At 35.7% G+C, this 23,179-nt stretch overlaps 1 protein-coding gene across 1 annotated transcript in view; it reads left to right on the forward strand.

The window, feature by feature from the left end:
- LOC134529517 (membrane-associated protein Hem) overlaps window positions 1-23,179 on the forward strand; it is a 131,435-nt gene that overhangs the window by 11,894 nt on the left and 96,362 nt on the right. The window contains exons 3-9 of the mRNA XM_063363686.1: window positions 2,861-3,004; window positions 6,771-6,913; window positions 10,791-10,952; window positions 11,036-11,151; window positions 14,144-14,354; window positions 16,648-16,744; window positions 18,110-18,272. Coding sequence (XP_063219756.1) covers window positions 2,861-3,004; window positions 6,771-6,913; window positions 10,791-10,952; window positions 11,036-11,151; window positions 14,144-14,354; window positions 16,648-16,744; window positions 18,110-18,272 — 1,036 coding nt within the window. The remainder of the gene's footprint in view (window positions 1-2,860; window positions 3,005-6,770; window positions 6,914-10,790; window positions 10,953-11,035; window positions 11,152-14,143; window positions 14,355-16,647; window positions 16,745-18,109; window positions 18,273-23,179) is intronic.

Below are 23,179 nucleotides of genomic sequence, written 5' to 3' on the forward strand. Positions count from 1 at the left end.
TATATATATATATATATATATATATATATATAAATATAACATGTCACATTGTTAAAAGAATGGGCCGGCCTTTATTAGACAATTAAATAGATCTTTAACATAATTTAAATAAAATTCATAACAATAAACTGCATCGCAGTCCCAGGATCTTTTAAGTGTTAATGAGACATTTATGGCTGTCAGATACGTTCAACATCGTGGTTCAATGCTAGTCCAAAAAGGTTTTTAAAAACTGAAGGGCTGGCGGTTTGAAGGTTGCCGGACGAAGTGAAACAGTTGACGGGACGTCAGAGGGCCTTAGTCATCTGGCCCGTGGAGACTGATCTGGTCCTTGGAATGTGTCAGGTTCTTGTAAACTGGTCCGGTACTTGTACCCTGGTCCGGTACTTGTACCCTGTCTGTGAACAGAGCCGAAACTCATGATGAGGACTGATTCACAGACAGTTGGTGGAATAGGCAGAAAATGCCTTGTAGTCACTATGATCTTTGAATATATATACTGTATAGAAGTCGCGAGTGGATAGGATTTACTCTACGTTTTTCAGAAGCGAATGATGAGCAGCTTGGGAACTTCACCGCTGCAGTGCGCTGCCGTAATGCCCTGTATCGTCTGAGTTGTTATTTACACGTTAGAGCGAAGCACTGTCGCCCGCTGTCATTCCCCGCACCCCCCACCTATCATTCACTGCAGCTCAAGGTCGTTCAACAGGAGGGGGAAGGGGTGTTTGAAGAGTTCGACACTTGTCCGCTAGGGACCACCACAAGTCGATGCGCTAGAGATGGTGGCGATTGCGGTGGTGAATTAACCAACTACCTCAAAACCGTATTAGAAATTTTAACCTGGGCTGGCGACTTCTATACAGTATATATATTCAAAGCTATGATGGTCGGGGAGTAAAGGTAGTAGAAACTCACCAAACAGGGTGATGTCTTCGAAGATCTGCCCGGGCGTTGAGCACACGGATCCGTCGTGGATGTTTCATGATTTAAAAAAAAAAATTAATTATTTATGATGACTATAACATGACTACTTCTACGAGCTATATCTATATGGACTGACTAACGCCTAAACACTACCGTTGAGGGGAATCATCCCTTGTCTAGCTGATCACATCTTAAAAACGAAGAGGCGTCCTGATGATGTAGATGCGAAGTAGCCAGTCCAGAATCGCGGCGCCCAGTAAATTTGGGGCGGCAGAGACTCATAATTAAAAGGTGACGTTAAAGAAAGGGGGGGAGACTTCAGCTTGCGGACCGAAAGGTTCCGAAGGTTACCGAGGGGCTTGTTGACGAAAGCAGACTTCGATATCTCTCGAAGTTGGTGGTACTGCCCGATGTCAGTGCGACCTACTGAGGTGTTGCTGAACTAAGTAGAGGTCGACTCGCATTAGGCGACCGCTAGCAGCATGTGGCTTATGGAGCGGACTAGGTCAGCGCTCTGATGGCCTGGGAAGGAACTACGGGGTACTGGTTGCTGCGGGAGACGCCAGAGGGCAGGCGTTTAGCAGGCGTTCAAACACCCAAGGGAAGTGATTCGCAAAACTACCGCTAGGTGGCATAAGCATGTACTTTTGGGACTTGTGTCGTGGCCTTGGGGAGAGGCCAACCCTGGCCGGGGTTAGTGGCTGGTCAAAGCCCTGGGCCGGTGTTCCCAGGAAACTTGGTGAGGTGGGGTGTGTGGGGGCTGCTGATGACAATGGGAAAGGGGCTCTAATGAACCCGGAGGCGTGACTGAACGTTGGCTATGATTCGAGATCACGTCCCGAAGTGCTCGCGTCAGACGAGGTCTTGGAATTAGCCTGCCCTGAGAGTTTGCAGGACCTAGCACTTCTCGTCATGGATCGGAGGCAAATTACAGGCGACGTTCATGTGCCAAGGTGGGGATAAAACGATACACTATTTTTCATGTGTTTTTCTGCTTCTAAGTGACAACTGTCTAACATCGCTTCCTTATGCTCTTCCCCGTGCCACTTGTGTCTAAAATGTACCCATGGCCATAGTTTATTAGCTCTAAAAGCAACTCGCTGTATTAAGTGCATATTTGGCCTTGAAATAGCAGAAGCTGGAGCAAACAAAATTAACTATTCATAGTCAAATTTTTAATGGTACAGTGATGAAGGATGCATTGTGATTCCAGTATTTGGCTCAATACAGTTATAAAATATACCTCCGTACATTGAGAAATGATGAATAGTTTTATTAAGCTGTGTGGACAGAATTTCATATTTCACATTACAAAAAATAAATATGAATAATTTTTTTGACAGATTCCTTTAAATGTTTATAAAGTATTTTTTTATATTCAGGCCGATATATTGAGAATTTGTGGTATTTTTTTTTATGAATATGTAAAAGTGTTTATGCATATTGTGTGATGTGTATGTATGTATGATTTTAGTTTTAATTCTCCATTTTATGATGGGTTTAGGCTTGGTATTATCATTTCAAAGTGTAAATCTACTGCAAATGGAATAAATTATTATACTTCCACCAAAGTGATCTAGTTTTTAATACTGGCAGAGATTTTTCGCAAAAGGAAAATTTGGCGGATGTTGCAGTGAGCCGGTCATTCTCCACCCATTCATCTGTCAGTGCGCCATTATCATCTCATCATCTCTAATGACCCCAAGACATTTAGATTTGATTTATTCAAGTTTTGTTACCTTGTGATGCATCAACCCTTGAATATCCAAACAAATGTAACAGAAAAATGCTAAAATTTGTATGAGCACATGATAGTTGTGGAAAGATTTGATGATGTTTTTAAGGAAATATCATGCTATTTATTTATTTATTTATTTCTCATATTGTATTCAAATTTTCAGTTGTACATATTTTTTACCAAAACGTTTATTTTTAGTTGCAGGCAATTACACAAATTCGTAATGAAATCATCAAGTCTTTGTCTCTCTACTACTATACTTTCGTTGACCTTCTGGACTTCAGAGACAATGTTTGTGAGTTATTGACAACAATGGATGCCTGTCAAGTTCATCTAGACATTGTAAGTACTTTGTCACATAATAATTTTATTTTAGCAAAACCTATATATTTTTGTACTAGAGCTGAGTAAATAAAAGTTTTCTGCATATACTAATTTAATACTAGATTTACCACCTGATTTGCTGATACTAGTGTAATGTGTAATTTTTTGCACAAAAAGGATTAACAGTAATGCAGTAGAACTAATAAACTGCAAAGCAGTATTCTTTTACTATGTTCTTAAGATTTACTAGTCACCCAAACTCTGACTTGCAAAGTATTCAAATTACGGAAAATTGATTTATGAAGCACATCTTGCTTGAAGTGTACAAGTATACTGATGCTGCCTGGACACAGCTGTTGGCTTGGTATCTTGTCTCTCATGATTCACTGAGTTACACACATTCCACTGTGTATTATTTTTCACAACAATATTCCTACTGGTTTGTTGTTGATTTTGGTTATGAAGCATTTTTTGTAAATAGAAACACAATTTTTCTAGTTTGGTATGTTAGGCCAACTAACAATAATATTTCCATCAGTTTTACATAAATCAGTATTTATGACTGCATGTAGGTTTATATAATTTTGACCAAAGATTCATTCATATTACAAAATTACTGTTCAGTTATGTATGTACTTAAAAACATCTCATTTTTCTCATAAACAATAAAAATAGCCTCTTTGTTGTGTGCTTTAAAACCATTAAGCATAGACACGATGCTATCACCAGTCAGTTACAAGTCTTTTTATTATTGTTAATGCACCCAAATATAATGTGTTTGTTCTAGTCACCATTCTGGACTCAATATATGGAAATGGTCATTACAAATCAGAGTTTGATTTGCAAGTAAGGTAGTTTGGTAACAACACAACATTCAGTTTGTAACACTCCACACATACATAAAAACACTTCAATTAGTTGGGTTCAAAAATAGTGTTAAAATTTCATACAAACATTGCTGTAAATTATTAATGATGAAAATAGTCTCCGAGAAAAATTACTGATTTTTACTGATTTTTATTTAATATTTCACAAAAATTCACAAATCACATTGGCAACATCTTCAGGCTACAAGACTGTTCTCAACTTCTACATAAAACCTCATAAAACCAAGTTTGCTGCCTTAAAATTATTTACATTCCAACTACTACAGAACTGTCCGACTAAACCAAATTATCAAATTCTCAAAATTGCCCCTTAACTCTCTCTTAACGGTTACTTGTCGGGGTGTCCGCCCAACTGTGACCTTTCAGCCCCATGACCACACAAAAACTAACCTGGCTGCCTTTCTTCCGGAGGAAAGAGCAAGGATGCTCATGTGACTATTTCTGACTAATCACAAAATACAAAGAAAAAAATATTAGCCAATCAACCAAGGAAAAATTAGGTAAAAATACCTTCAAACAAATTTTTCACAATAAAGTAAACAATCCATCATATGTATAAAAAAACATTAAATAAATTTAAACAATGTTCATAAAACATTATGCAAATTCATTAATACTTCTTAAAAGGACAAACAGCTGTTATTTACATAATGATATACACCGTATCGGATTCAAACCCAGTACCTAAGACATTACAATTCTGTTGACAGTAGTCAAGAAGGTGGGTCCTAATCATTTTTAGAAAAGGCTGAAAGCATCAAGTACGAGTAAGAACAACAAGGCATCCACAATTTATATCAGTAATTTATATACTGTAGTCTTTTAAATTTTGAAAACATTAAGCAGAAAATGATTAACACCATAGTGGTGATTAAGCACTGTAATAGTTTAGAATTTTTAACATAAAATTGAAGCTTGAATACATCAGGTACAAATAACACAAGTTACGCTATAAAATAGATAAGGTGCTCTTAGGCACTAGCGATAAAATGCAATGTTAAAACTAATAAGGATCACACAACAGCACAATAGAAAAATAGCTCTCACGTAAATATATAATGAAATTTTCTTACTATAATTTCAAAGGTGGCCAGTGTAAGTTCGGCATAACAGACAGGTCAGTTGCTACAAAGGGGTAAACTATCATGAACACAATCAGAAATGCGGTACAAGTTAACAACAGACGTAAATCCAGAACTTGCCATTACTGCAAATGAGCTAACCAATAACAAAGTTTAGCGTACGGATCACAAACTTGTGTACATTATAACAAGAATAAACGGCTTTAGGCAGTTGGCTACGTTTACACATCAAGCTTGAGGGTGGCAGGTTGAAACAAGCAATGTAGAAAAAAAACTCAAACCTGAACTAAAAAACTAGGGCGTGGAAACTTAAGTTACACAATTGAAAACTACACTATACTGAGACAATGGCGATTTGCTTCAGAGTTAATGTACATAACGGGATGGGAGGGCCAAAGCAAACCAAGTAGGAAATGAGAATTGGAAGATAGGGTAGAAAGGAAAATGCATGGCAATCGCTGATGCGCTGAGGTTAGTCTTGTCAACTTGAATTCTTCCGCGACAACCCGGCTCAGATAGAAAACCTAACCAAGTATTATTTCTGATTATAAAAACATAATAAACCTTTAGTAAATTCATTTATAAAGTGGGAAGGGCAGTAACCTGGGTTGCTACAAGTTGTGTCAGGAACTGGCATAAATATAGCAGCGCAGCATAGTGCTAAGACAATTATCCTTCTCCACCTTCTAACTGATTTGTAATAGGTAGATTACTTCATGAGTGAGCTATGGGATGAAAACCCTTACAAGAATTTTGGTTACAATTGTGATACAATGTAATCAGGTGTCTGAAATGGTTCTAAAACTGTGCTGAATATTGCCTGTGGATTTACACTATTTTGGATATGGCAACACATTTTTGACAGTTAAGATTTTTTTATTGTGCTTCTGAACTAGTGTTAATATATCAGTGTTTTGGTGGTAACATATTCATTCTCCATTATGTTGGTTAAGTTTGTTTACATCTATCAAATTCACTAAAAGAGTTTCTTCAGAACTAACCTCATGGATTTTTTCTCTTTAATAGAATTTAATATTGTGATGTGAAATGAATAGTGATCTTTATATATATATATATAGACACACACACATATACATACATACATACATATATACATATATACTCATATACATATATTATGTGTCATTATATGTTGCCCTTAAGAAAGAATGCATCTTGGTCGGAGTCGCGTTGGCAGTGTCTGTTGTTCTGAATGTAATGTACCTTCTAACATTACTTAATTTGAGGAAGTCCTGATCATGGGCACTTTGTTGCTGATGAACTAAAGGCATACTGAGGATGTCTGAGTAAATGCTAAATAAAGGTGACATTGCAAATTTTCCTAAATCAGTTATGTTTTCTTAGATTGTACTGAAATTAATTTCATGTTGAATTGCTAGCAGAAGCGAAGGTAGTGCCACAGGCTGTGTGTGTCGAGCTGCTCCTAGGAACTGTTTCGAGAACCTAGTGCTGCTGTAAAAGGGCTTATCATGTAGCTGCTATGACCAGGCACTGTTCATATAGTGAAAATGTGAAAAAGTAGCATCTCTTTTCAGTACCCCTTTAGCAGTGATTCACCGTTTTCTTGTGTAGCTTGAGGATATATTTGGAGGTGCATCCATACCAGAGTAATGCTTAGTGAAAAATTTTACAAACTTTGTTTGCTGTGTATCACTATGCAGCTAAGGGGTACAAGTTTTAGGACATTGTGTGTAGTGATAAAATAATGATCTTAAAAATATGTGCAAATATTTAATTGTTAGTGAAATTTAAATGAAATTGGGACCTGTGTATTGTGTTTGGTTTAATTTTCAGACTTTGAACTTCGAGCTCACTAAGGCATATCTCGATCTTGTGTCCACGTATGTAACACTTATGATTCTCCTTTCAAGAGTGGAAGACAGGAAAGCAGTTTTGGGCCTTTTTAATGCTGCACATGAAATGGTTCATAACCAGAGGTAAGTTTTTGCTTCCCTTGCCAAAATTTTGTATTTTAAACTGTGCGAAGTTTTAGTTAGTTTGGTTTGAACATTTTACTCTATACTCTATTTATATTGTTATGGTTGTTATTATTATTTAATAAATTAATAAATAAATTCATTAATATGGCAGAGAATGTGTCAGAAGCTTCCAATCCACTTTCATACTCATTATCAACACTCAGTTTCTGGTGACATAACGTAGCTCAACTAAAGACAAATTACTACACACTCTAATTAGAGGTACACCTATCTTAAAACATTAATAAACATCTGTAATTCAACACTTAAGGAATCGGTACATTTCTGGTAGAGACAGAGTAACTTAAAAGATGCAATTACTTAAAAATAGCTTAAAACTGAAACTTATAAACATTTATTATGTAAACAATGAAAATAAATATTTAATATGTAAACAATGAAAATAAACATTTAATACGTAAACAGCTAAATACTTTAAATTACAATAACTATGTCTTTAGGTTCCACATTACTCTTAACTCTCTTCCAGTCAACCTATGGTTTTACAAAGGCCTCATAAGGTTTACTAAACAAGAAAGTGTCATGAACTTCTAAGCTGAACCTTATCTTAAAGGACACACTAAAATTAATCAGTAATCCTCCCTTATGGAAGATAGCCTCCTGTGAGAAGTGTCTAACTTAAGCCTTACTGACATTACATCTACGACCGGGTCTCCCAGAAAGCACTCTGACTGACGTAGCCTCCTCCTGCCCAGACATGGCCTGACGGAAACTGCAGCCACATGCTTACGCCATGCTCTCGTTCTGGTTGTGCCATTAGCCCGGCCAGCTAACTGGGAACCCACCCAGTCGCTGAACACTATTATGAAATTTAATTTGGAATGCATTGGAAAATTTACAAACCCAACAACTAGTGGTAAAGTACATACATTAAAACTAGAAAGATTTGACGTAATGGAACTTCTAGAAAATTTTAAGTATCGAAAATTTTAAAATTTTAATTATGAAAGTCAAATATGAGCCACACATCAATTAAGTATTTACTTTAATTCAAAGGCTGTAGATAAAATAACATGACAAAACTGTAGGTACATACGCTGGACATAGAGGAGGCAGAAATGTCAGTTAACATGGGTCTGTGAAATGCTTCTGTTTATCGCTAGAGCTGTTACCGTGTACCATGAACAATGGGATACCTTGGATCCCTGTTATGTGGAATGCCACATCAGCAAAGTACACAGCTAATCATACTGGCACTCATAACATGGAAATATTGGGAAATGCACAAACACATGAAACAAGCATATTGTTTGGCAGCATTCCATGCATTAGTGAACTGCATAGACTGCATAGAGTTACTGCCCATCTCAATAGCACACAACACATCTAGAGATAGTCAGTGCTTTCTACGTACATACGGTGTGCACACTATCATTGATATGGCATTCCACATAAGGTAGATTTAGCATATCTCGTATACGGTAGTGGCTCTAGCAATAAAAGTCATTTAACATTTCTGCCTCCATTATATGTTCTGCTTAAGTACCTGCAGTTTCAGCTTGTAATTTAGAACAACCTGTATAATAAATTTTTGTAAAATATTTTCATAGTAATATGTGCTCTACAAAGTATGTAAAAATTACATTAAAAAATTATTAAATTTTGGATTGTTACCTGGGGTATGGTTATGGTAAACTCTTTTAGCTCACTGAGTTCATGAATAGTTGCCATATTTTGCTGTCCTCAATAAAACTGTTTCAACTATTTAATGTGGTTTGTAGACTGTGCAGTTCGTGGATTGGCATTCCTGGAAGTTCTGGCTGCTCTTCATCTTCATCTGAAGATACACCATTTTTTAATCTGTCCACCCTAAACTGCTAAGTTTTTATCCTAAGTTTAAAAAAATTAAACACCTGTATCATGTCCAACATATTCCCAGTTGTCCACATCAATTATAATTTCCACAGCTTCATTGCACTTTTAATCTTCATTGTGGCATAAACCTGTTTTTAAAAAGAAGGTAGCGATTGTGTTTTCTGCCAACTAACTCTGTGCATTGTTTAATATTGAGAAGCTTGGTGGTGTTCTATTTTAACCTTGCTGTTCTTTTATTTTTAAGCACTCAATAGACTGCTTGAAATTTTTAACCATCTTGGAGCATAGTTTAGCTTACTAACATCAACTATATTTGGGAAATTTAACATTTTTCATAAGAGAAATAATGTGTTGTATACTGTGCAGTTGTCACCAATCATCAAGAAGATTAAGATTTATTTTTGGAGCCATGTTGGTTGAGTGGTCAGATAAATCGGCTCCGATAAGGCTATCCGGATTCAATTCATAGCAAGGTCAAACCCGGAATTTTTGAAAGTGGAAAAAGGCTGCCTCCCATTTCCCCAACCAATTTATTCTGTCATTACTCCATTCTCAAACCAAATATTATTTATTTGTTTAATACAATGGAATTAATGTTGTAGCAACCCAGACGACTGCCCTCTCCACTATTAAACTGTTTAATTAACAATTTAATATTTTGTCTTGTTATATACAGTAAATACTATGGTTAGGTTTTCTGGTATCATTTAAATATCAGCTACCAATTCTTTTGAGAAATATATATGTGTGTGTTTGCCATATGTTGTATGATCATATTTTACGTTGTTTCATGCTTTTTAAGTGTTCCTGATGACTCTCTTGCTTTGTGGTGCATAAGCCACTTATAGGTTTTTTTTTTACTTGTTTATTTAGTTGTGTAGTTAAGTTTAGATGGGCTTTCACATATTTTTGAAGTATTGCTTTTTTATTCGTAATTGTGTGTTTATGTAATTTTATTATGTGTTTTTTTATTGTTGCCATGGTTCCTTGTTTCAAAAGGAGTTGATGCAATAGTGTGCCAGTTACGTAATAATAAGAGAGAGACAGAGTTCTGTAAGCGTGAGAAATACTTTGAATTTTAATTGAGGTGCTGTTGCCATGTGCCATGATTGGCTAATATTTTTGTGTGTAATTTTGTGATTGGGTGGAGATTATGTCACATGAGCGCCGTGTCCTTCTTCGGGAATAAGGGCGACCATGAAGTTATTCTATGTCTTTATGAGGTAACCGAGAGGTTAGTGCCGGGCAGTGGCTCACAAATAATATATTAATGGTGTGAAGAAAGAATTTCGTGGCTGCGGTCCAGGCAATGCCAAACTTTAAACCTTTTTGGACAGATAATTAGAATTTGTTGATCACAGTTGTAGGTTAGAGCTCAAAGCAATGAGGGAGTAACTTTGCCATTGTTCCTAGGACTGAGTCCTTCGGTTTGTATTGTGATTTGCAAGCAACTACAGGATTTACTTGCAAGTAGTATTTATTATATATTTTTCGGTACCTCTGAACAGTAAATTTATTTGGAGTCATAGAAGTTGTGTTTTTTGAGTGAACAGTTTGCATTTTCGACTTTTATTTGTTTTGTGGTCAGAAGATGACGGCCATGATGACTTGTGAATTTGCGTGAAGGATAAGTAAAAGACATTTTAAACCTGTTTTTGTCCGACAGACATTATTCCAGTCATCAATCAATTGACATTAACATTTCATTTGTTGGAACTTAAATATTTTTTTCAGCGCCCAACAAACTTCTTCTAGTGTTCATGTTGAGCTAGCCGGAGGTCTGGAGTGTTACAGTGAGTAAGGAATAAATTTAAGTTTTGTCTCAAATTTATTAAATAAGCTCTTAAAGATGAACATCAATCCAGGAATTATGTTTTGTAGTTTGTGTCTACAATGTGTTACTACGGAATGATTTAATCTATAAATAGCCATTCTCGTAGTTGTAAATCATTAACAAAATTATTTTTACTCATGATATATATTTTCTTTCTATTTACAGCGACCAGAGTTTTCCAAGGCTTGGTCAGATGATAATGGATTATGACCCACCAGTTAAAAAAATGTCTGAAGAATTCATTCCACATTCAAAACTTCTTTGTGCAGCATTAATGTCTCTTTATTCAATATATTTCACACGAAACCTATCTGCAGAGAAATGGAGGTAATATTTGGTCAATGTATTTACAGTATTTAAAAATATATTTTGCATAATGTCAATTTATTATTTGTGTGCCTCTTTCATAGGTCAGACCAAAAGCTGAGTTTGATTGGAAATCCAGGCCATTTATTGAAGCCTTCTCAAACAGACACGATAGCAAGTGAATATCTCTCTGTTGATACATTGGATAGGTGGATCATTTGTAAGTAAATAGCCTAATTACAAGGATCATTACAGAATTTATTTTCCCTATTTTTCTTTCAGTATCTATTGGCTTGTAGAATTCTTTTGAATCATGGTTTGTATTTTATAAGAACTGACTCAGGTTGTAAAAATGTATGTTTATTAACATTAATGTTCTTGAAGAGACACATGATGGTAATATTTACTTCAAGAAATAGGGGAGTTGCCTATTTATTCACCACTTTAGAAAACTACAAATGTTAACACATTAGAAAAGAACAGATCAGGTTGTGATGTTTGTTAATGCTGTGAGTTTAAAATTAATTATTTTATTAGTAATAAAATTTTGTAATTTTTCTTATATTTGTAATAGGAACACCATATAAAATTTCTTAATCTCCATAATATTTATTTAAGGGAGCTTAGTAATTAATGAAAATATGAAGAAAAAAAAGATTAAATATCAATATTTTAGGAAATGGGAGGGTGTGCTTTAAGTTTCATGTGGCCACTCCTTAGTTAAATTTATGGATACATACATGGCTAGCTGTAACAAATCATTTGGTGGTGAAAGAGCAACACTGGGACAGTCTTTTTGCATGCATTTCATCATGTTTACTAGGCAAGATCGTGGGAAATTTTGGGCACCATACAGCTTCCAGTCAACCAGGTTGGAGACAGGGTTTGAGGTCTAGAGGGCTTGACTGCACTAGAAATGAATATGCATTTTTAACCAAAAACCAAGCTATAAATTCTTTGTTTGACTATATTGTCACATTGGTAGTAAATTCACACATGTAATAATTTAAGCAAAAATAAATAGTTCTTGGTTAAATTTCAAAAAAATGTTTCTTAATGTTGTGCTGGAATTCTGTTGCATTTAAAGTCAATTGAGTGAAGAAGTGGTTGTGGGACGTCACAGAGGCAAACACCCTGCGGTGGTTCAGCTGAGGAAACTTTGCTTTGTCAGCTAATGGGTACAGTTACTTTGAATGGAATGGAATGAACGAGATTGAGCTGAACATCTCTTTTCAACATCGAGGTAATTAGAGACAATGAAAAGTGATCAGCTGCTAATGGAGCATTGACTAAATGAGTGGATGGGGAAACAAGAGTACCTCGAGAAAACCCACCGGCCACAATGATGTTTGCCTCTTTATCTACTTGTGAAAAACCTGAGTTCAACTCCATCTAGGTAAAGTTACTTTGAGGATGTAAGCATCTGGGTAGGCATCCCTGCAGTATTTTTTCATGGGCAGCTGAAAATAAAAACTTAGATCTGCAGGTTAAACTTATTTATTACTTTGTTAAGGTCATAGTTTGAGGCAGGGTTGAACAACTGTAGCTGGAAGAGACTTGGATCACAAACAGACTTTGTGGTCTTCATATTGAAATCTCACAATGAGCTCACATTGATTTTCTAAGTAGTGCACTGTAGAGACTCTAAGGAACAGATTTAGAAATTGTGTGGGAGCTCACGTCTCCAAGCCAGGCTTGTTTCTTTCTCTACATTTACATTTTATTCAATCTGTCAAATATACCCTTAGGTTGCACGCAGAAAAATTTAATGCTGCAAAATCTACTGACTGGCTGACTAGCTATACAGAGTAGGATATTACAACCATTTTGATTCTGGTGGAGTCAAAAGGAACTGTAAATAGTTGTTAGCATATTTTCTCATGAAATTACTTCTCGGTCTCTCTTTAATGTGTCTATCTTTGTCTCTCATTTACTTGTTTTCACTCTTTCCTACCTTTTTCTGAATTATAAATTACCTACATTCTTTAACTGATGGTTACAAAAAAAAAAAGTAAAGCTTCATTAGCAAATTTAAATTCAGTTCAAAATTTGTGTATAAATATTAAGGGGAGTAGGGAGGGTTGGGAAGGACATAATAAAATGACTAATTCAGGGGAGAACTTGTTTGTAAGAATCTCGTCAACAAACAACTTTATGGGAAGCTGCTGGTTTGAAATTATTAAAAATATCTTTAAACTAAATTCTATAAAAATAACCATTTGTATTGACAGTGAACAAATACTAAAACAAATAAGTTAGGAACCTACGTTTCACAAGCTAGAGCCAACGTAAAATTTTCAGTGTTTAATTAAGCTTTATAAAATTTTCTCGTGCTGACCTGAGGGATCGGAGGAGTGTCAGAAACTTTTAGCTGAACTCCAATGACTACAACTTACTCAATTTATAAAACCACATGAACTAACCTAAATTAAATATTCTCAGCAAAGAGGGACACATTACTTATTTTGTTTCCAAGAAGCCAGGGACTTTGTAGAATTTACCTTAAATTCTTTTTTCTCGGGATCTCGGTACGTCGCCCGCCTGAGTTCGCCTTAACGACCTTCATCTTGAATCTTGAAATTGTTTCCTCTGTGGGGCATAGCCTCCCCCCAGAGTGAGTGCCGAACAAACTCATAACCTGGTTAAATCTCCTCACCCCTCACCTACCAGAACAACCCAGGGTTGTTGAAAACCAATTACAAAATCACTAACCAGGACAGCTGAATAGGCATCCCCTCCAGCCATGTGCGTGGCCACACCGTGGCGTCCTGTTGTGTCTGCACAACCCAGTAACCGCGGCCAGTGGCGGCACAAGCATCAGACTGAACAAACAACAGGCTAAAGAATTTGTCAAATCTGCGTGTCAGGCTATCACCGCACCAGCCCTGTGCCCCAATTACTCAGTTATACCACCCAAGCTGCGAAATGGCTGAGCGGCCCGCCCAGAGTCTCAACAGTAAACTTCCAAAATTTAAAATTTAATTAAAAATACCCTGGAAAATTTTGAATTGACAATATAAAAAATTCATGCACTGATATTATAATGAAGTTTTAAATGTCAAATTCTATAAACTTTATTTAAATCACATTTCTGATTTTGAATTACATTTTCCTGCTTTCAAGGAAATCTATTTCCTTACTTAAATTACTTGAGAAACTAAGCTGGATTCTAGGAAGATGGGAGTAATTATAGCAATAATGTCATGTTTCAGTTGGATTTATGCTGTGTCATCAAACCCTTGTCCAAGAGAGGGCAAACAGGTTGTGGATATCTGCCCTGGAGTCAAGTTGGGTTGTGGTGTTGTTCAGAGATGAAGTGGTGTATATTCATTCATACATCCAGAACTTTTTTGATGGTATCAAAGGCTACAGCAAACGAATATCAGAAGTCAAGGATTGCTACAGCCAAGCTATTCAGAAGGCGTAAGTAGTAAAGAAGTTAATTGGACAAAACTGTAGTATATAATTTAATTCAATTTTTAACCAACATTTGGCTGTGAATATTATTGTATCATTTCAAGATGTTATTTTGTGTTTGTTGGCTATATGTATGAAGAATGAGATGTTGAAATGGTTCCAGTCTGCAGCAAGGTTGTTAATTACATTTCTGCAAGACTAAAGCTGCAGAGATAATCTATTTTTATACCAGACTGGCAATGAGTATTTGCTCCTAAAAATGTTTACATAAAATAAGAGTTCATTAGAATTATAACATGAATTTTTTTTAAAACTGAGTTTAACGAACAAGCATATAAATTATGTTCTTAGTTAATGTTTGCATAATGTGCCAAAGATGAAAAAATATAAAGAGCAATGGCGACTGCAATCCGTACATTCCATTTCTGTCAAGAGTGTTAGCATTGAGATGTGTTTTCTTTAATGTCTACTATTTGACCAGTTGACATGTGCTTGTTTTTTTGCTTGTTTTCTGTGTGTTTGTGTAGTCATCTTTCTTTCTCCATTCTTTGGGTTTTCTCTGTGTGACTGGCATATGTCCAAAATAATGTTTTAAATGATACTTAGAAATCTTTACTAGTTTTCTGGGATTGGTGCAAGTGTAATGACATTCAATTTATTCTCATATGAGAGTAAAAAAAATAGTACTTTATAAAATGACGGTATAGGTGTTGTAAAATTTAACTGCAACTAAATACTATGAATTTTAAAAGGAAAAAAGTTGCAGTATTATTTGTGTCTGAGCTGGGTCAGGAACACCTATGCAGGATTTCATTTGATTTCGGGGGGACGGGGGTGTTAGAACTTTTTGCTTGCTGTTTGCTTTCAAATTATGTGCTTTTGTTAAAAGAAATAAGATTTTTTTGGATTTCGGGAGGGGGAGGGAATCTCTACCCCCCCCCCCCCCCCCCCATCATCATCAAACCAAATCACCTGTGCGTATGCCCCATTAATCTTTAAAACTAACTGGTAAAACAATATATAAAAATATAATAAAAAGGCAAGTGATTCACCTTAATGTAGTGGCAAGAAAAGATTAGATTTTTTATTTGATAAGGTTTTATTTCACATGGTTATGCACACTTCTTTAATCCAAGGAGTTTATGAGAAACTTTAAACTAGTAATTTTTTTGAGGTTGCATTCAATTGGTCAGAATAAGAATGTTTACAAAGCACTTTGCTCAACATGGATGATGAACAGATCAATTGTATTTTTCACACTTCAATGAGAGGTCCAGTGTGTTGCACAGTGTAGCCAACAAGATATACCATACACAGTGTAAACTTGAATTAAAACAATTTTAACTTTAAACCTAAACTACAAATAATGCCTATTGTAAGAATAAAATTAAAAATATTTTTTTTCCAACTCTACACAAACCTTTTAACAAAAGATTCCATTTGTTATTGAATTCACAAACGTTTAGCTAGACCCGTTTAGTTTTTACAACTATGAAAGTTATATTTTTTACACTATTAATTTGGAGGCATTTAGTTGTGAATATTAATAAAATATAGATAGCAAATAAAATTTGTCTGAAAAAAAATACCAGATAAGTAATAAGGTAATTTATTTGATTTCCATCTCCTGTTCTCTTTTCGATCCAGTTCACTTAATCTCATTGCATCATATAATTTATTTAATGCTGAGGATTGCTTTTTTTAAAAAAATATAATATACGTAGTACTATTGAAAGCTCAGCGAGATCTGAACTGAACATTAATGTGTTCAAATATTTTATTTTCAGAAGTTTTGACGATAAATATTTTGCAGGGTGTCCACATTATGGAGAGTCAAGGAAGTAGGAATAGGTCAGCGAGAGTCAGGGAATTTACTTTTAATCCTGGAAAAGTTATGGAAATATTCACAGTGATAGTTATTTAAGGGGTTAATTTCGTGCTCCAGTCTGCCATCACCGAGACTAAGGAAGTATTTTTTTTTTCAGATGGTGTTTTAATGCCAAAACATATCAGATTTTAAAATGATGTAGCAAGGTTCTCTTTGAATTTTAATTTTTGTTAAATAATTATAGACATATGTGGAAGGTGGAGGCTGAATTTTCTTTATTCTTTTCATAAAATTACAAAATAGGTAAATATTTTTTTAGAAAAATAGAATGGGAAAATTAAAATTTTCTGTTAAGGAAAGTCACAGAAAAGTCAGGTGAATATTATCATAGATTTGTATGGATGCCCTGTTTTAATTTTTGCAACAAAATTGTATTAGTTTTTCTTGATATATTTTTATTTTTACATTTAGGGCTCATCACCACAGGGAAAGGAGAAAATTTCTGCGGACAACATTGAAAGAATTGGGCCTCATACTAACAGATCAACCTGGTCTTTTGGGTCCAAAGGTAAGTTAGCTATTTTTCACATAAACTCGCTTTGGTTCTAATAAATATTTTTTGTTGCAGCTTTTTGATTTATTAGTAGCCTGTTTATTAAGTTTTATGAAACAGTGACATTTGATGTATGTACATAATAGTTTGACGAAAGCTGTTGTGTCTATCCTGGTCCCTAGGCCCGCTGTTGCCCATAGCAGTCTGGTCCGGGCATAAGTGTAAAAAAGTGCTTTGAGTGGTGCTTCGAGCGGTGAGCGCACCCGAGCGTGGCGGCTGGTGTGACGAATGACAGTGTTATCTGACCCGGACCGCGTACTGTCTCCCATGCATCTCGTGCGTCCCCCTCCCCTGCTTTCCGCTCGCCTTGCGCCGGTGCGTGGGAGTCAGTCGTAGCTCGCCTGTACATAGACAGAACTACGGACATACATAGACCGAACTAAGTGGCGTCTCGAGCGGCCGACAGCTTGAGGGGTCGCTGTTGTCCCGGTCCCCTGTTGTAAGCCACCTGATGAGAACCCGTTTACTCTCTGAGTTTTAGGCTGGCCGGCGCTCTTGTCACGACAGGGAATCACTCGCAACAGGGGTCAGAGAGCCAGGTGTCGTCAAGTTATAAAAACTTGAAACTGTTTTATTTCAATATGTTCAGTTCAGAGTGTGATCATTATAAACATAAAATTTATTTAGTTTTACTATTATCTGCAATATTCTTGACTGAAATGCAGTGTTGCTGGAGAAGTTGGTCTGAAACAATTTAAGGAGACTTCGGTAGTGAAATTTGTGTGTCAATTTTCTTTCCATTATCAGCACACAAATGCTGTCAAAGGCAAAAATTAACACTATGAGTGTACTGTTCACTAAAACAAAAACCTACGACTTATGCTCAATGAGACATCAACATGGTCCGAATGTGTTATTGCTGTCAGCACGTAGCAGAGAATGTGCTGTTATTCTCATTTAAGACAAGTAGCCATTGCAACTTGGTCAAGATCAACTGAACAGTTTTTTGTTTATTTATCATGTACCACAATCATAGGCGAATTTAGAGGGCACCAGAAGGTTAAAATATACACTGGATAATACGACTTATGAAGTAATAAACAGGTAATAAACTAGGTTCAGACTGCAGATTCCCCACCCCCCCAGAAGTCAATCCTGAATCCGCCTCTGACAAGTATTCATTTTACATCATAACATATTATTTTGAAACAAGTAAAGAATACTATTAGTGTTCAGTAGATTTGATGATTTTAATTTTTGTGAATGTTGGGTTTAGAGAACAGTGCATAGTTGCTCACTGTGTTTTATGTGTGAAATGCACTAGTATTTCAATGATGTGACCAGAATTTTGATTGTAATATGTTAATTTGTTTGTTGTAGGCATTGTTGATATACATTGGACTTAGCTTTGCCAGAGATGAAGTTCATTGGCTTCTGAGGCACAATGACAATCCACCTTTGCAGAAAAATAAGAGCAGAAGTGCTGAAGATCTAGTTGACAGACAGTTGCCTGAACTACTATTTCATATGGAAGAACTTAGAGGTAATCTAATGTATTGTTGCAGCCTTGAATTTTTTCCTATTGAGATGAATACTTTTACTATTGTTATAACATGACTGTTTTTGAACTAATTGTGATAAACTTTGGACTGATATTTGGAAGGTCTCAAGTTGGTGTCTCAGTTCCATTATCCATAATTTAGTTTTCGATGGGTATCCGATATCACCCAGGCAAATTCTGGGATGATTCCTCATCATAAGCCATAGCTGATGCTTTCCTGAATTTTTCTTATTTGTGTTGTTACAGTGAAACCTCGTTAATACAATATTGGTTAGTCCAAAATCCTCATTCTTACAAACCTGTTTAAATCCCCTGCAATGAATAGGATGTTCAGTGTTAAATTGTTTGTATTTTACGAAATACCAGATATTATGTAATTTGAAGTTCCATCGTGGCCCAAAACTAGTTTTCGCATATATTTCATATCTTATAATACTAAGTTAGTGTGAATTCTCGTCATAAAAACATGGAAAGCAACTCCAGAAATTGATACCGTCAATGCCATTATGAAAAGGTATTCAAATATATTGTAAATTATTGCACAGCGATAATTTACGCATTCCAAACATGATTAATGTGAAGATAATTCCACTGGACTACTATATTTTACCAAATCAACTTCCAAAATACAATTGTCTCGTGTTATCATGGTTAAGAAACAGCATACATCTGCCAAGTTTGTAAACAACAGTTTTACCATTACTAGGATTTTAAACCATTTACAAAGATAATATTAATTGAAATGTGTATAAAATGTAACACAGAAATTACACTCTGGAATATATTTAAAATTCCTAGGAATCATAATTTCTGCATCATTATTAATTTTTAATATTACAGCAAGATGACAACAATTGAATGAACTGCCAGCTGCCGCCATGTTGATTGAAATACAATGTGGCATATTCTCCAAAACTAGAATTTTGATTGTGCTACGTCTTATTGGTCATTGTATGTATAAGATAGGAGGCCCATATTCCGTCCCCATGCTCAATTTCGTCCCCTCGTGTAGTTTGTCTGTTAGTCACTGCAACCCGGTGACAGCGCGTGGAACTGTAAGAACGCTTGCTTCTTAGTATTCCACTAGAGTGCAGATAGTTTTGAAATGGCAGTTTGGTAGTTGACAACGTTTTTGTTTTCTGATGCGGTAAGTTCTTTAGTACATCTGCTTTTGTAACATTTTACTTCCAAAGTATGTATAAATATTATTTGAAATCTATGTTAATCACTTATGAGTGTTTAAGCTTTGACTGATAAATATGCTTAGGCACCAGCAATTTTTTTATGCATCTGAAATGGCTTCCAGTATCAAGGAGAGACTGCTCCTAATTTTGTCCCTTTTGAGTTCCCAATTTCGTCCAGGGAACGAAATTGGGAAATTATGTTTATTAATGAAGGTCATGGCTTAACTTATGTTATAATTTATTTTGTGTTTTTTAGAATATGGCGAAACGCAAGACGTGGGACAAAGATGCTATGCAGAGAGCCATATGTGCAGTTAAAGCCAAAGAAATGTTCCTCGCGCAACATTGAAAGACTATGTTAATAGAGGGAGTGACCTTTCACCGCAAGAATTAGTGTGTACAAAAATCGGCAGAAAACTAATTTTGCCTGAAACATTGGAGAAAGAATTAGTGGATTACTGCACGACCATGGAAAGCCATTACTATGGCCTAACTGTAAAAGACATTCGTCGCATGGTGTTTCAACTTGCGATACTCAACAATATTCAACATCCTTTTTCAGTGGAAAAAAAAATGTGCTGGTCGCAAATAGTTCCGTCTGTTCCTGAAACGACATCCTCAGTTATCGCTAAGGAAACCGCAGCCATTATCTCTTGCCAGAATAAATGGGTTCAGTCAAGCAAATGTAAGCAAGTTTTTTTCAGTGCTAGAGCCAGAACTTGCGAGAGTAAAGCACAACCCGCTAAAAATATACAATGTTGATGAAACAGGGATTTCTATTGTTCAGCACAAGAGTCAAAAAGTCATCGCAATAAAAGGGAAAAGAGAAGTGCATAAAATGTCTTCTGCTGAAAGGTGGTCATTGGTGACTGTGGTGGTGTGTATGTTGGTAGCAGGCCAATTATTCCCTCCAATGATGATTTTTCCAAGAAAAATTATGAAAGCAGAACTTTTAGATGGGGCTCCCCCGGGAACTATTGGGGCTGTTCACGAATCTGGGTGGATCACGGGCGATCTTTTTTTCAAATGGTTCCAGCATTTTGTATCTACAGTTAAACCGTCGCTTGAAGATCCTGTTTTAATATTAGACTGAAACTACTCCCACACACGGAACATAAATGTGATTAATTGTGCTTGTGAAAATGGGGTTTCCATTGTCAGCTTAACCGCATTCTACAGCCCAACTCCAGCCTCTTGATGTTGCTTTTATGTTTCCCTTTAAAACATTTTATTCTCAGGCAATTGAGAATTGGCTTAGTAGCAACCCTGGTCATGTTGTCACTAATCTGCAGCTTGCTAGGCTGTTTTCTCAAGCATACGTAAGAGCTGCAACAATGGAAACTTCACTGAATGGTTTTCGCAAAACTGGCATCGTTCCATGATCTATGCTGCGGGTCCCAGAACAAAAAAAAAAAAAACTTTATTTGTGCTACGTGTTTGGAAGACTAAACATCTCCAATTTTTGCAAAAAAAATTATTTTTTAAGAAAAAAAGGGTTGAAGTGTGTATAGATAAATATTTTTAAGTTTTCTTAGAAACAAAACGTGTAGATTGAGTTATTTTATTTTATTTTTTGAAATAAAAGAGACGAAATTAAGAACACTTTTTCACAAATTCAATTTTTTTCAACTGCAACATTTTATTTTTTTTTCAACGTGAATATACTTTTGTTTTCTTTCTGTGAAACATATTCTTATGTATGGATAGTTGTGAAGTAAACACCCAAATTTTTAGAACAAGAACAGACTCCGGAGAGCTCGTAGGGGTCAAAATACTACTGGGGGACGAAATATGGGCCACCTACCTTACATTTATACACGCCACTGAAACTTGACCTAACATGATTAAGGTTGCAAGATTTATTTCATATCATTATTTTAAAAGCACAATGTTAGATTTTTTAATAAGGGAAGTAAACTTACATGAAAAAACCAAAACCTATATTGCAAAGGAGTTTAATTTCCCATCGTAAACACTATCGATGATAATTAAAAACTAATCAATAATTAAAGAGCACCATGTGAAATGAAGAGGTTTGAAAGGACGAAAATGTATTGATACAATGGTTTAATCTTTGGCTATCCAAAAATTTGCCTCTTTCTGAGCCTATCATGAAAGAAATGCTGATATTTTGGCATTGAAAAGTGGGTCTGATGATTTCAATAGCAGTAATGTTTGGTTGCAGAGGTTTATGCAAAGACACAATTTGGTTTTCTCGTAGTCTGTGTAGTGAATCTCCATATGTGAACAACCAGAGATGACAAATAGCTGAATATATTGCAAAATACCATCAACCAGTACAGTCCTAGAGACATTTACAACAGGGATGAAACTGCTGTATTTTATAACCTTTTACCGGACCATACTGTGGCCTATCAAGGGTAGCCGTGTCATGGTGGCAAGTGGAGCAAATGGCCAATCACAGTTGCATTGTGTTGCAATTCGGATGGCTGCGACAAAATTCTACTTTTGGCTATAGGAAAGTTTTTAAAACCATGCTGCTTTTAGGGAGTAATAAATTTTCCATACCAATATGAAGCCAACCATAATGCATGGATGACCTCATAAATCTTTTGTGATTGGTTGTTGCGGTTGGATAGAAAATGGGCTGTCAGGAACAGAAACATTCTTCTCTTCCTTATCAGATATATATCTCATTCTCCTGAATCACTGAAATTGGAAAACATTCAATTGATGTACTTACTTGCCAAACATTTTGCAACCTCTTGATCAGGGCATTATTAATAATGTCAAAAAGATATACCGAAAGAGACTTGTCAAATTTCTTGTGCGAGTGCCTGGAAGTTAAGAAACAGCTAACTAAATAGACTTGTTTGGATGCTGTCCGAAACGATCAGTATGGCTTGGGATAACACTCAACCTGCAGTAATTGAAAACTGTTTCAAGAAGTTAGTCCCTGCAGTAGCTACAAATCCCCAAGAATCATGTTCCCAGTGGCAGTTGTGCCACCACTGGCCTTCCCCTGTGTGTTGCTGGTGAATGTGCTGGTGTTGACAATGAGGAATGGGACATTGTTCAAAGTCAGTTAAATTTCACGGAACAGTTTAGCAGTTTTGTGCTTTTGTGTTTGTGTCTTCTTACGCCACCCACGCCAGATGACTTTGAGTTGACAGATTGTGATCCACCGATGGTGATGATTTTAACACAGAAATAGTAGACTCTGAAGATCCACCAGCACTTAATTGCCCTAAAGAAATGAAGCTTTGTCAGCTCTGAACACACGGAAACAGTAATTCAGTGCAGCGCTACTGACACTCAAACCATAAAATCCTTTAACCAATTGTGTGGCTTTGTCCAAAGTGTTTTCAAAAAAATGAGAAACAAACCAAAATGAGTTTTTTTTTCTTACCTAAATCTTCTCAGTGATCTACTAGACATGTAATAAGTTGTAGCAACATGCCATTCAAAATAGTAAGTAATTTTGTGTTAACTTTTATTCAGGCTAATCACGTTTTTATTTAATAAAATGCTTCTATGCAGTTATGTAGTACATAGTACTATAAGTCTGTACATATTAGGCAGGCACTTAATAATGTACTGTTTAAAAAATTTACACCTATTGTATTATTTAATTTTTTATAATAATATTTTTTTCCAACTATTTATCATATACAACTCTTAAAATGTTTTCAAAATTTAGTAATGAAATATGAATTTTTTGCATGTTTCGACATAATGTACAAA

The sequence above is a fragment of the Bacillus rossius genome, chromosome 2 (genome assembly GCF_032445375.1).
Source record: "Bacillus rossius redtenbacheri isolate Brsri chromosome 2, Brsri_v3, whole genome shotgun sequence".
Lineage (NCBI taxonomy): Eukaryota > Metazoa > Arthropoda > Insecta > Phasmatodea > Bacillidae > Bacillus > Bacillus rossius.